Here is a 13,713-nt window from a genome sequence, read left to right as displayed (position 1 = left end):
GGGAGCGAAGAAAGGGCAAGTCAACGCAATCGCTCAAACGACCGCAAGTTGTGTCAATTGTGGAGACGCTCATTCGATGGAGGAATGCCCCGAGAATACCCATAAAATACCCATAAACTCAACGCTCATTCGAAGAAAAGGGAGGTTGACTACCCATAAAATACCCAAAAGTCAAAGAGTCTAAAGATTTTTTTTTTTTTTTTTTTTTAATTTTTTAATGGAAAAAATATTTTGCTAGGTTTGTTTTATTATTAATCCTTTTCCCGGGTAATGACCGAGATTCGCGTCGCAAAACAAAATGGTGAAAAAAGAAAAAATGAAAAATACTAATCTGATCAACTCCGAATCAGAGCCACTCACCGAAGAGATACAGTCACGTACTGAATATAGGTCGATCTCCATGGCCAAAACTTGAAGCTTCATTCAAATTCGTCAACTTTATGCCAATCATGGCGACAATCTCTACTTGTTTCGCTATTTCCCAGAGTTCTCGCTTCTATTTCCACCCTCTCATCACCCTTAAACCCTCAATTTTCGTAAAGCCGTCTCTCATTACTTTTCCGGCCCTTCAGACGCGGATTGCGCTCCCGGAATCTAGGGCAAGGGGTTTGGTTCCGGTTGTAAGAGCGGGCATTAACATTCCTTCCGATATCAGACCTGGAAGTGCAGTGGAGAGCGATAAATTGCCGTCGGATGTGAGGAAGAGAGCGATGGAGGCTGTGGACGCGTGTGGAGGAAGAGTAACCATTGGAGACGTTGCAAGCAGGGCCGGGCTTAAGCTAAATGAAGCTCAGAAGGCTTTGCAGGCTCTAGCTGCAGATACCAATGGTTTTTTGGAGGTACTTATTATTAACACATAGATATGCATATCGATTTGGTAGTTATCTAAATAAAATATTGAATTGGATACGCAAGAGTAGTTCTTCTTCGGGGATAACAACAGGATATACTGATTTTTTTTTTTCTATTTGTAGACTGTAAATGTAAATTGTAGGTTTTGAAGTTCTTAATTTTGTGACTGCAAAAAGATGGTCTTAACAGGTTTCTGACGAGGGCGACGTTCTCTACGTTTTCCCCAAAGATTATCGTTCTAAGCTTGCAGCCAAATCGTTTTGGATCAAGTTTGAACCTCTTATAGAGAAGTCAAAGGTATTAGCTAGGGAGCGTTGAGTTTCTCTCTTAAGTTTTAGTTTTACGGAACAATTTTTGTGTGTTGTAATGGCGGTTTGAACTCAAATTTCAGGCCGCTGCTGAATATCTTGTCAGGGTTTCATTTGGAACGGCACTAATTGCTTCAATCGTTCTTGTATATACTACAATTATTGCTCTACTTTCAAGCAGAAGGTTCTTATTCTCTTTTTACTAGTGAATTGTTTTTGTAATTTGATCCTACAATATAGAGTACTGGTTCAAGTAACTTCAAATTATATATTGATTCAAGCTTAACGATATAGTGAAGAGGATAATCGAGGAAGGCGCGGCAGATCATATGATTCAGGATTCACGTTCTATTTCAGTCCAACTGATCTTTTCTGGTAATATAGATATGTATGTACATACATATACATACATACATATATACATACATACATATATATATATACATACATACATATATATACATACATACATATATATATATACATATACATATACATACATACATATATATGTATATATATATATATCACGCAATTGGCAACTTTATTTGTAGAGGACTTCTGGCTATCACTCCCTCCTGTTTGCATTGTGTAAGGTACTGGGATCCATACTACTATAGGAGACGTCAACTACAAACAGAAGATAATAAGATGAACTTCATTGAATCTGTATGTGACTGAATGATATCTAGTTTTTATTATGACCCTGTACTACTTTAACTCAGATTTAAAACCTAACTTTGCAATGGCCTTCTTTTAGATTTTCTCATTTGTTTTTGGTGACGGTGATCCAAATCAAGGAATCGAAGAAGAGAGATGGAAGTTGGTAATATTTGAGGACTGTGTTCAGTGGTCCGTTACTTTCAATATTTTATTTTCCTTTTTCATTTTGTGAATATTTTCCCTTATAAAATTTAACATGATTCTAGTTTCTAAGTCCTTAACAAACTTCTGTGTTTTGAAGTTATGCATACAACTCAAAGGGGTTTTTAGTTTTGCTTTCCTTGTTTTTAACTTTTTCCACTCTCAGATAAACTCTCTCATTTTTATTTTATCACGAGTCTTGCTTCCTTGAGAAACTCCCCCATTCTGTTATGAAGCTATGTTCAAGGTCTTTCTGTCTGTGAGAATGAGTTTGTAGGGACACTTTATATCAACGATAAAGGAACTAAGAAAAAGAAAAGAAAAGGTAGTAAGCCGGTTGCAAAATTCCCTCGGATGTTAATTTCAAAAGTTTTCTAGATCAACACATTTTTTAATTGATATTTTCATGTTTTCCTCACGCTGTCATGAACTCATGCTTATATCCAGTTGAGGAGATGCTGTTTTGGCATTAAATCAATCTCAGTTATTTTTTTTTCCTGTGTCTACATTTTTGTTATAGGAAATTGGTTTTATTTGTTTTCTATGAGCAGTTTGTAGACGTTATATATATCTAACTACTGACATCAGCTAACATTTTGAGCCAATTTGCAGATTGGGCAATACATCACCTCCAATGGTGGTGTCGTAACTGCTGAAGAACTTGCACCATATCTGGATGTGTCAGATGGGAACACGGTAAGTTTCAAACTGAAACTGATAGGGCTTGGGGTACCGATGGAAAATAATTGATGTCTTTTCAAAGATATAAACAATTTGGTTGAGGTTGCCAATCATTATTGCTCGACGGCTATTTGACAATAGGTGGAATGGAATCAACTCATATTTAAGTGTAATTCAAATCTTAGTTTCCTGTATGATTTTGTTTCATCTTCTTGATGATTGCAGGATGATGAGTCATACATTTTACCAGTTCTTTTACGTTTTGATGGCCAACCTGAAATTGATGAAGAGGTATGTTTAATGAGGTATGAAATGCTTGAATGGATACAATTAGCTCAATCTACCCATATTTGATGCCAATAATATTGAACACAAGTTTGTTGCTAGGTTGAGGCTTGAAGTGTTATGCTAGTTAAAAGCTATGTGATGAGTAATGATATGGTTTTGGAGTACAATCTCCATTTGTATACAGTATTTCTGCCCATGTTTCTGTTTTATTGAAATGGAGAATGAAATAGTATTACATGACGTAAGTTTAGATCTTCTGTTCTAATTATATATTTAATTAAAATTAGCCCTAAAAGCTTAAGCTATTAAAGTTAGATGGAATTTTATAATTCGAGGATATTTTCAGGGATTAGTTGCTAGTAAAAGAAAAGGATTTATTAGAAGCATGCAATATGCCATATCAGCTTCAGGGCTTTTGGCTAGATAAGATAAGCGAAATTTTATGTGAAAACAAAAGAATTTTGTAGATGTTAAGGGTAAAATTTATCCTTATTGTCAGTATAAATATGTTAAATCTGTAAATTTTGGTATTTATTATGACTTCTAATATTCAAGACGGGAAAACTTCCATAAGTTGCATCTTTTTTTCCTAAATCCAGTTATCCTCTTCGGCACTTTGTTTATTATTGGTATGCGGGCTTAACTTCTTCTAAACAAAAATTATTCACCCAAAGTTCTTTATTTATAGGGAAATATTCTATATCGATTTCCCTCCCTTCAGCGCACAGCTTCTTCTCAGCGGAGTGGAAGGAAGGAGTATGTGGGTAGAAAATGGGCTGACTGGGTTGGAGGGGTTGAAAAATTTTTCAAAGAGAAGAAATGGGTCTTTAGGTACCATGGTTAAGGTTCTTTGTGTTATTTGGGAGTATAATTTAAATTTAATTAATGGTCTGGAAATTTTTTGTCCGCAGTAAAACAAGTAATTCAGAGAGAGCAATGGCCATTGGATTGGGAGGGCTTAATCTGTTTGGTGTAATAGTCCTCGGAGCCATGTTGAAGTATGATATTTACACTGGACTGTTTTGTTGTGGTTTCTGACCAAATCTAATAATTTCCCCGCGAATTCCATTTCTGAAGGGATGTTGCTGTTAAACCAAGTGGACTTATTAAATTTGTATCAGATATATTTCCTCTACTGCAGGTTTGACGTCATTTAATTACTTCTATCATATGATTGTCCCATGATTTGATTCAATCTGTAGCAGTGTATTTTTATATTTATGAAAAAAAAAATGTGCAGATATACGCTGGTTCTTTCTTCACAATTCCTTTGGTCCGGTGGTTCATTATCCAGAAGAGAAATGCTGAAATAGGAAAACGAAATGAAGCAAGGCAAAAGCGTGCTCAAGCCCTTGAACTGCCAGATGTGACACTCAGACGCAAGGTAATTAGTATATAGACCCCATTTGGTAACCATTTGGTTTTTAATTTTTGTTTTTTAAAATTAAGCCTATTTCATTCCCATTTCTTATAATGATTTACATCTTTTTAAGTATAATGGTTGAATTCTTAGCCAAATTCCAAAAACAAAAACAATTTTTTGAGAAGGGAAAAATTCCAAAAGCAAAAACAACTTTTTGAAAAATCCTTTTTTTGATTCTCAAAATTTGGCTTGGTTTTTTAAACCATTGGTGAAAAGTAGATAATAAATGAAGAAATTTGGAAGTGGAAGTAATGTCCATAAGCTTAATCTTCAAAAACAAAAACAAAAAACAAAATAGTTATCAAGGAGCCATAGCTTTTAGATCACGAAAAGAAGTTTGCTCCTCTGTAGATCCATTTGTATAGGAGTAGATTGGCGCCAGTTTTTGTGTGGGGGGGGTGACAAAGACCTATTTTGTTTCTTTTTCATCACCAGTGTTATGTTTTAGCATCATTTTAGTAGACTAATGATGTCTATTTTCACATTTTTGGGTGGAACTGCATTTCAGGTAGGAGAATTGCCGGTTGATTCACTAAATTTGGGCTGCAAAGTTATTTAGGTCAAGTTTGGGAGTGATTCTAAAATGGTTAAAATTCCTCTTCTTATTTTCAGACTCTTAAACATGTTTTTAGTCATTCAAAACCAATTTTATTGATAAGAAAAATTGCATTTAAAAGTGTAAAATTGAATATTAAATTAATTTTTTGTGATTATAGACATATTTTAGAATGATTTTGAATATGACAAAAGTGATTTTAACAAATTTAAAATCACTCACATACTTAATTATTATCCTTTCTTCACATGCTAATTCTATTTACTTTTGTTGGAGTCTCTGCAAGTCCTGCATCTTAGTCGTTTCAGCATTCTTCAGTTTTCTTTTAGAAAAGCAAATCTCTCTAGATTTTGTTTCACCACAGAATCTAATTCCTTGATTACAACATGATTAGCTCCTTAGTGCTCGAGACATGGCACAAAGAACTGTAATTGGTCAGGATCGAATTGTATATAGTACGGATCGAGATTTAATTGAGCAAAATTATGAGCTCCAAGAATGGGAAAGGAAGTTCCGAGAGATAGAGAAGTCAGATTAGAGAATTGGCGGTGTCAATTGGAAAGGTATTGCTTCTCACTCTTTAATCACTGATTGTCATTCACCTTTTTTCAGAGAGCTTAGGAAGCTATATTTGCTGTATTTTTGCACTTACTACAATGACCAGGCAAGGGTGAAATTTATATTCCTGTAAGAGTATTTTTTACAATGCAGTGGTATTAAACAGTAAGGGGGTGTTTGTGGCATTGAGTTGGTTATTATAGTCTGTGGTTATTATAGTTGGTGGGTTATAATAGTTAGTGTTTAGGGTGTAAACTATTTTTGTTTGAGTTATAATAGTTTGTGTTTGGGTGTAAACTATTTTTGTTTGGGTAGAAAATAGTAAACGCTGTAGCCAAGAAGAAAACAAAGGATGAGTGACAAATAGTAAATACTGTAGTAAAAAGGGTTTTGAAATAGTATTTACTATACTTAATTGTAGGTAATAAATAATTGTACACACTACTATTATATTTGGTGCCCCAAACATGGAGTAGGTTAACACCACCAACTTTTAGTTGGTGCCCCAAAAAGCCCCTAAAATTTTTCCCATCGATAATTTTGCCACTTAATGGTTGGCTGGTAGGTTTGGTGACTTATTTGAAAGAAATTTCATCCAGAGAATTATAAAGAAGAGGAGGAAAAAGAAAGGGGAGAAGCTTCCTTGACTTCACAACTCAAAAATTTGCTTAGTTGGGTCTTTGTCGATTTTGTAGAATAGGCAGAGAACCAACCATACAATCGGATGGAAAAGTGAAAGAAAAGAAGGATATAACGGGGCTGAATTCCTAGAATAATATTATTGAGTTTCATGAATGTCTGTAATGTCCAATACTGGAATTAAGTGTCAAGATAGGAATTAGGATTGGCAAACCTCCTATGAAGTACAAGTAAACGTACTCTAGGAAGAGACTGTTTAATATTTTAAAAATAGATGATGTTAGTCAAGAAAGTACTGAATTAGGTTGAGTCTGAAGCCTCCGAGCTCTAGAATAGTAGGAACTAGTAATATGTGAGACCTCCGATTGTAAATACTCAAGGAGGGGAAAATTGGGAAGTGTCTGAAAAGACGGTTAGTGTGAGGCTCAGTGAGATCGTGTGTGGTTGTATACGGTCAATAGAGTAGAGAGGTTTTGTAAGGGTTTTGGGGGGTTTGGTTTCGGCAGGTATTTTGTGTAGACTTTGAGTCTAGAGAGGAAGAGGACCAGCTCTCTCTGATAGCTGGGGAAACCAGTGTTTTGAAATTCTCTCAACCGGTGTCAAATGAGTTAGGCTATAATTATAAAAGAATTTAGAGTTAGAAGACCAAGTAGAAGCAAAAATAGCAAAATCCCAAGAAACGTCCTCTTGGCCAAGAAAGATTCTTGAGTTTCTTTCAAACCATAGCCTCCAGAGAAGGGCAAAGAGTTCATTAAACCAAAGGATTTTCCCTTGAGTATGATTGTTCTGTGCAATTGAAATTCCCTCGTTTCAATTTCTCATCAAATTTGAAGTTCCCTTGTTTCAATTTTGGATTCATAACTCACTGTACATCGAAAAACGCTCAATATAGTAGTGTTGCTGAAATATTTGGGTATCTGTTTTGTGTTTGTTTGGCTATCTTCAGCAGGTAAAGGGGCTTAGATGCCTAACATATTACTTCCCTCATATTTTCTTAATACAGCCTCAATGAACACTCCTGTGTCCTGTTTTCTAGTAAATATTGGTTAGAATAGAAAATTTTGAACCTCTTACCTCTTAGTTGATAGTATACACATTAATTATTTGATTTTATTTCTTTTACGCAGTTCCGTGATTTCAAGGTCTTGACAGTGTCTCCCTCGGATACACAATTGTCGAGATTTCACCAAGCTGTTGATTAGCCCGCAGGATATGAGGCTGGCTTTCAATTTTAGTTGGTGATATGGATTCTCTGTTTGATAAAGTGCCGAAGATTGTGATTCTGCTTCATAACAGAGCTCTTTTTTTTCTTTTTTTTTTTAAAAAAATTAGGATTAGACTGCATAATTGTTATTTACTATGTAAAAATTGAACGGGGGGCAGGTTGGGGGAACTGGGTTTGGTTGACTACGATCTTCTCTCATCATTTTACACTGTAAAATTAAAAGAACCAAGTTGAAAATATAGTACAGAACAATTTGCATTCCGATTGGGCCACCACTAAGATATTTTTGTTTTCTTAAAAAAAATATATTTATGGGTATCTGGTCAACTTGAGTGCAACTTGACTATTTTCATGAAACAACCTATTTGATCCTACAATATTTAGATGCGAAGAAAACTCGTTGGATATTAATTCTAAGTAAGTGACCACCCTAAATTAACATGTGATCTCTTAACCCTTTGGTCATGGTCTTTATTTATTATTAGATCAACTCATGATGGTTCACTCTTGAGTTTTGAGTAATAAGCATCAATAAGTCAACTTTACTTAAAATTTCAGTTTCAATTTGAATTCTAATTAGAGTTTATTTTAGCTTTTTAGATTTCTATTTCGTCATTTTAAATTGCAAGTTGCCCCTAATGACTAAAGAAGCCCTTTTCCTATGAAATCTTATTTTTGATTTCTCATTGGGACGGGAAAATTAAGAAGAAAACCGATATCAGTACTATCCCCTGTGTGCTTTTTATAAAGGGTTGATCTCTACAAATATTCCATTTTTTTCCTTTTAAGATTTGTAAATGTATTATTTATTCCTCTGAAAAGTTTTTTTTTTTTTTTTACCTGTTTGGATTAACTTTGACCAACTTTGCAAGTGGTCTTTTCCATTTTTTTTTAAGTATTTAAAAAGTCAAAATTAATTCGTGTCTAAATATATAGTAGTGAAATTTTGGGAAAGGAGGTTTAAGAATTTTTTAATGATAAAAATATCCAAATTAAAACAAATGTGTTTAACTAAGAGTAGGGTAATTTTTTTTAATAAAAATAGATCAATAAAAAGCTTAAATAGGTGAGTCGTACTATTAGAAACCGTTCCATTAAACATAAAATTTAAATTTACACCTAATAGATTAATTAATTTTTAAAGTTTTAAACTTACCAAATATCAATCCAACACAAGAAATAAAAAAGGAAGGTTTAGACACAAAAACTTATAATTTAACCTAATTTATTTTTCTTCATGACACTCCCATAGGTTCGACTTTAAAGATGAATTGACATTTGGGGAAAAAAAATTATGAAATATAAAAAATAAACAAATAAAGTGTAACTAATGTAATTATAATATAAATAATAAATCTCTTAACAGGTTTAAAAGGTATAAAATATTTATTTATTAAGTTAAATTATCATTTATTCTTAATTTTATAATTTTCTACAAATTTATTAACATAGACATTTCATCTATATTTTCATCAAGCATTTTCGTATTAAAATATGACATTTTTCATAAAATTGAAAAAGCCCGATTTCTGTCGAAATTTGAAATGTTGTATCATATCAACAGAATGTTGACCAAAATTTTCAACCTACAGAATATTGAATACTGGAAATGCATCCATTTTTTTAAGAAAGTGAAAATGAGAGCCAACCATGACCCAAATAATTTATGTTCGAAGAAATTCATCAAAGCAAAGAGAAACATGAAAGGTAATTGCGTACGAAAATTCTCAAAGAAAAATCCACTTACAATCGAAATTTTGGCTTCTTCTTCTTCTTCTTCTTCTTCTTCTTCTTCTTCTTCTTCTTCTTCTTCAACTGAAGTATTTCGCCATCTGAATCGACTTATGTTCGAACCCGCATTTCTCGTAGAATCCTCGATTCTCAACATTGCAATCAAGAATTACCTTATAGCATCCCATTGCACGAGCATGATTCGTAAGAAACTCCACGATCTTCTTCCCTAATTGCATCCCTCGAGCACTCGAATCCACCACAACGTCTTCAATGTGCCCTATTTTCCCACAATTTCTTATGAATTTCTTCTCGATAAAAACGCTTCCAGTGGCGATGATCTTCCCCGATCGATCGTCCTCAATGACACAAATAACATGATCATCTCCAAGGACGCTCAATTCCTGAAACCTATCTTCGAAGTCTTTGTCGGAAACAGAATCGCAAATGGTTAGTTGCTGTAATAGCTCAATGAAACCCTTGTTCTTGTCAGAGATCTCTAATTTTCGAACTTCTAATTTGCGTTCTTCACTTGATGAGGTAGGGATCTGCATTGTGGCTGAGAGATTGAGAGGAGAAATCGATTGGGAAGGGTTTTACTGATAGATTAAGGATAGAATAGAGATTGTAAGCAAGGGAATTCAAAACATTTCAAGAATGGCGGTGTGGAAATCGAAACCAAACCTTGAAAAATCGTCAACAGAGATTGATGTTCTGAAGATCTGCGAATGAAAGCGATTATTGGGTTACGGATCTCTGAAGATGAAGGAGGTTTTCTTGTTGACGTGAAGAATGTTGGCGTCTTGGAGGATTCTGCAAAGGAGAGAGCTGGAGAGTGTGAATGTATATGTAAGAAAGAAGACCTGCTTCAGAGCGTACACGAGATAAGGGAGGAGCTACTTATGAGCTACTTTAGGTTTGAATGAAATAGGGAAAATAGGTGCTTTTTGTGGTAGCACATTCTAGGTAGAGATGTCCTGTGGAGGGAATATGGAAATTTTTTTTCATAGAGTAGAGTATTCTCATCTCCACCTGATTAGTTTTTACATTTTTATTTAGTATACTTATCTAATATTACATTATTATTATTATATAACTATTACATTTAAATTTCAAATTTAATTATTTATTAGAAAAAATAATGAATATATTTAAAATTTGATTATATATGTGAATAATTTGATTTAAATTTGAGTTCCAAGAATGGGAAATGAAATGGGAAGCGGGAACGGAATGGGGAGATTCTTGATTAATTTTTTTGTATTTTTGTTGGGTTGAATTAGATCTTAGGATAAAAAAATTGGATTATATAGTCAAAAAGTGATTGTCTTTTTTAAGTAAACTTTGTGCCTATAAAAATAGCCTGAATATTCGGTACAATTTTGTATTTAAAAAAGTGACAACCATACCCTCTTATAAAATCTCTCTCTCTCTATATATATATTTTTGTGTGTTTTTATCCCAAAACAAAAATCAAATCAAATAAACACAAAAATACTACTTTTCACAATCTTTATATACCCCAAGTAGAAACTTCATCTTCCTTCAACCTTCCATACACGATTTCATCTTCCTACGCAACACTGAAATAAACCACCATTTCATCTTTAGAAACCATAAATTCCTAAATTAAAATTTTTTTCTAATTTGGGATGCTAAAATACCGTGTAACCACTCATATTTTTCATATTTATAAGGAGGATATTTGTATTTTGTCTTGTGTTCTCCATTCTTTTACTTCACATTCATAGCATTCTGCGTATATCTTCTACTTAAAAATGTTCGATTTTGCTTCATAGTTTTGTCATACAAATACCTTGTACTTTAGCTAAAATTTCCATTAGTCTTATAGCAAAACAAAATACCTAAGATAACTTGAATCTTATAGCTTGTAACAACTTAAAAAAATACTTTTTAACAACTAAAATAATAACTAATGGGAGTCATACCATGCTATGAAATTACTTTGAATTCAAAATATACCATCGAAAATCTTCCTAAAATCTATAATGATAACAAAAAAAATTAATTTATTATTTTAAAAAATTATTAAGATATGTAGATATAGCTTACTTGGATGAATAAACCGTAACCTAAATAATTGTAGTTTTTCAGAGGATTGAATGAGGTATCGGAAGGTTGGAGATGAAAGATGGATGGTGGGAGTGTTTTCGTCGGACATGGAAGATGAATGAACAAACTACAAAAGATTGAGAAATTGAATACCTAAAAAGAAAAAAAACCGGCAAAAGGGAAGAAACGTCGCAATTCAAAATGCACATCCGGAAGAGTCCTTTTGCTACTGTGTTGATTACAATTCAAAATGCACAGCTGAGAATGTAACCTCAGGGAAGAATATTTTTCATGGCAATTTTAATTACATCTGAAATAATATTTAATAATTAGAGAATCCATTCAAATAAAATCTCACCTAAATCTCCAAAATGCACACTTGGTAATGAACCCTCAATGAGAAGGGAAGTTTTTTTTTTTTTTTTCTTCTTCTAATCAACACGGTAATTTTAATAATTTTAATTAAATTTAAAATAATATCTGACTTTTAATCAATAAATTGCAATAAAATCTCACTTAAATCTTATGGACTGATTGGTTGGAGGGAAAGAAGGGTGGGAATGGGAATGGGCTTACAAAGCCCATGTTTGGTTTGTAGACTTTATTTATTTATCTTGGAAAATGCATTTCCTAGTCATCTTTTAGCCACACAAGTGAAGAAATTACATACTCATTGAGAAGTGTGAGTTTTCATTTCTTCTGCCACTTCCTACCACCATTTTCACTTCTTCTTCCCCTTCCTACCATCATATAAATGCTTATTTTGTCTATGTTTAGTATTTATACTTTGATATTGGTTATATTTGTTTTTTAGAATAAAATATAGTGCAGTTGCTTAATGTTGTTTTTAATAATTGCATAATAAAAATAAAATTGCACAAATTTATTATTTAAAATCAATTAAGACAAGTTTTTTTTTATTAGTTATATGCTTTATAATTGCACAAAATTTTGAAAGTGATCACACAATTTAAACAAAAATAACATTTACTTGGGTGATCTAATAATATTCTCATGCAACACAAAACATATGTATATTACTTATTCCCAAGAAAAGTTGATAACATTTCCTACCCAACCAAATATAGTTATCTTTAATTCCCATACATACTATTCCCAGACATTGTTTTTCCATGCATAACCAAACATAGTCATTCTTGATTCTCAGTAATTTTATTCTCAGACATATAATTCTCATGCATTCTTAATTCCCAGTAATTAGAGGTTTGAAGACTATTTGTATGTTACTAAAATCGTGGGATAGGAGCCATTAATTTGTGGGGGGCAGTGTTGGAAAATCAAATGGGTAGATAGGATCTACATATCATATTTTGGCCATAAATCAACGATTAGTACAGATACTTCATGTGAGACAAAGAATCAGTATCGGATACCCAAGAATCAGTATCAGACACGTATCGGATACCAATACTTTTAGATACTTCCCAGATACGTATCTGACACGTGATTTGACGTATCTATACTTCCAGATATGCATCTGACACACGATTTGATGTATCTATTTCTATGTGTACTTTTTTTTAAGAAAAAAAGATAAGTAACTCATCTAATCTTTCCCAATAGACAACATATTTAAAAGGCTCACTACTTGAGTTCAAAACTAAAAAAAAATAATAATAATAAATAACGTACGAAACCCTAGACTAGAATCATCCATTCTTCATCTTCACATTTGAGTCCCCATAAAGTCTACCAAAATATATACTATTTAGATATCTTTAACAATAAGTTTTCGTTTATCTTCATATTTCTCCATCTAATCTTCTTCTTCTTCTTTGCAATATGAGTCACTTTCCTATTGTATTTTATTAACTATTGTACTTCAACATCTTAGATGTTACTTTTTTGTATTGTATTTCAGTGTTTGTATTCTATTTTGTGTTATTGTTATTAACTTGTATGCTAAATTTATCTATGTCCTAGATTTCTTTAAAGAAAGAATGTATCTTCAATGTATCAGTATCCTCTTTTTTTTAGAAATATATATATTAAAAAAATATATAAAAAAATGTCGCATCCTTAGACGTATCCGTATCTTAGTTTTTTAGAAATTGATGAATCGCCGTATCCGATCGTATCCTTATCGTGTAGCCGTATCCGTGTCTGTGCTTATCTATCTATCTTTTTGTTTAAAATTTGATTACTTTGCATCGATTAATTTATGAATGTTTAATATTTTTCTTTTAAAATTGTTATAATATTTGTCTTTGTTTAAAATTTGTAATAAATATCATAGATATTTAGAATTTCACATTTTAATTTTATGAGATTTTAGTTATTTGTCCTGTATTGTAGATACATATTATTAATTAAGAAGGAAAAAATTTATAACTTGACAACTCAATCCGACCCAACGTGACCCGAATTTTAAGGGTTGAGTTGGGTTGGATTGTAGACTTTATTTGAGTTTTTTGGGTTGTCAATCCAACCAATTAGAATTTTCGAGTTTATTTAAAAAAAAAAAAAAACACCCTCAATCCAACCTATGTACACC

General features: G+C 32.6%; 2 protein-coding genes across 4 annotated transcripts; one reads left to right on the top strand and one right to left on the bottom strand.

Moving 5' to 3' along the window:
* Positions 1 to 283: 283 nt before the first annotated feature.
* LOC120091080 (uncharacterized protein At5g03900, chloroplastic) lies at positions 284 to 7,656 on the top strand. Of its 2 annotated transcripts, XM_039048907.1 has the most exons (14): positions 286 to 839; positions 1,042 to 1,149; positions 1,244 to 1,344; positions 1,455 to 1,535; positions 1,757 to 1,829; positions 1,921 to 1,986; positions 2,637 to 2,720; positions 2,931 to 2,996; positions 3,682 to 3,824; positions 3,905 to 3,991; positions 4,071 to 4,134; positions 4,234 to 4,377; positions 5,367 to 5,535; positions 7,297 to 7,656. In XM_039048907.1, the coding sequence occupies exons 1-13, from the start codon at positions 441 to 443 to the stop codon at positions 5,508 to 5,510; spliced, it is 1,560 nt and encodes a 519-aa protein (XP_038904835.1). In that variant the 5' UTR covers positions 286 to 440; the 3' UTR covers positions 5,511 to 5,535; positions 7,297 to 7,656. The 2 variants fall into 2 exon arrangements, with proteins under 2 accessions (XP_038904836.1, XP_038904835.1); XM_039048908.1 differs by lacking the exons at positions 5,367 to 5,535; positions 7,297 to 7,656 and adding an exon at positions 4,925 to 5,356 and having other exon boundaries at positions 284 to 839.
* A 1,306-nt stretch (positions 7,657 to 8,962) lies between these two features.
* LOC120091340 (glucosamine 6-phosphate N-acetyltransferase) lies at positions 8,963 to 10,075 on the bottom strand. Of its 2 annotated transcripts, none has more exons than XM_039049336.1 (2): positions 9,810 to 10,075; positions 8,963 to 9,724 (listed from the first exon to the last, which is right to left on the bottom strand). In XM_039049336.1, the coding sequence occupies exon 2, from the start codon at positions 9,677 to 9,679 to the stop codon at positions 9,206 to 9,208; it is 474 nt and encodes a 157-aa protein (XP_038905264.1). In that variant the 5' UTR covers positions 9,680 to 9,724; positions 9,810 to 10,075; the 3' UTR covers positions 8,963 to 9,205. The 2 variants fall into 2 exon arrangements, with proteins under 2 accessions (XP_038905264.1, XP_038905265.1); XM_039049337.1 differs by having other exon boundaries at positions 8,963 to 9,684.
* Between the last annotated feature and the right edge of the window lie 3,638 nt (positions 10,076 to 13,713).

The sequence above is a fragment of the Benincasa hispida genome, chromosome 11, assembly GCF_009727055.1.
Source record: "Benincasa hispida cultivar B227 chromosome 11, ASM972705v1, whole genome shotgun sequence".
In the NCBI taxonomy this organism is placed as follows: domain Eukaryota; kingdom Viridiplantae; phylum Streptophyta; class Magnoliopsida; order Cucurbitales; family Cucurbitaceae; genus Benincasa; species Benincasa hispida.
Note: the sequence above shows the minus strand (reverse complement) of the source record. Positions and strands in the feature narration are given on the sequence as shown.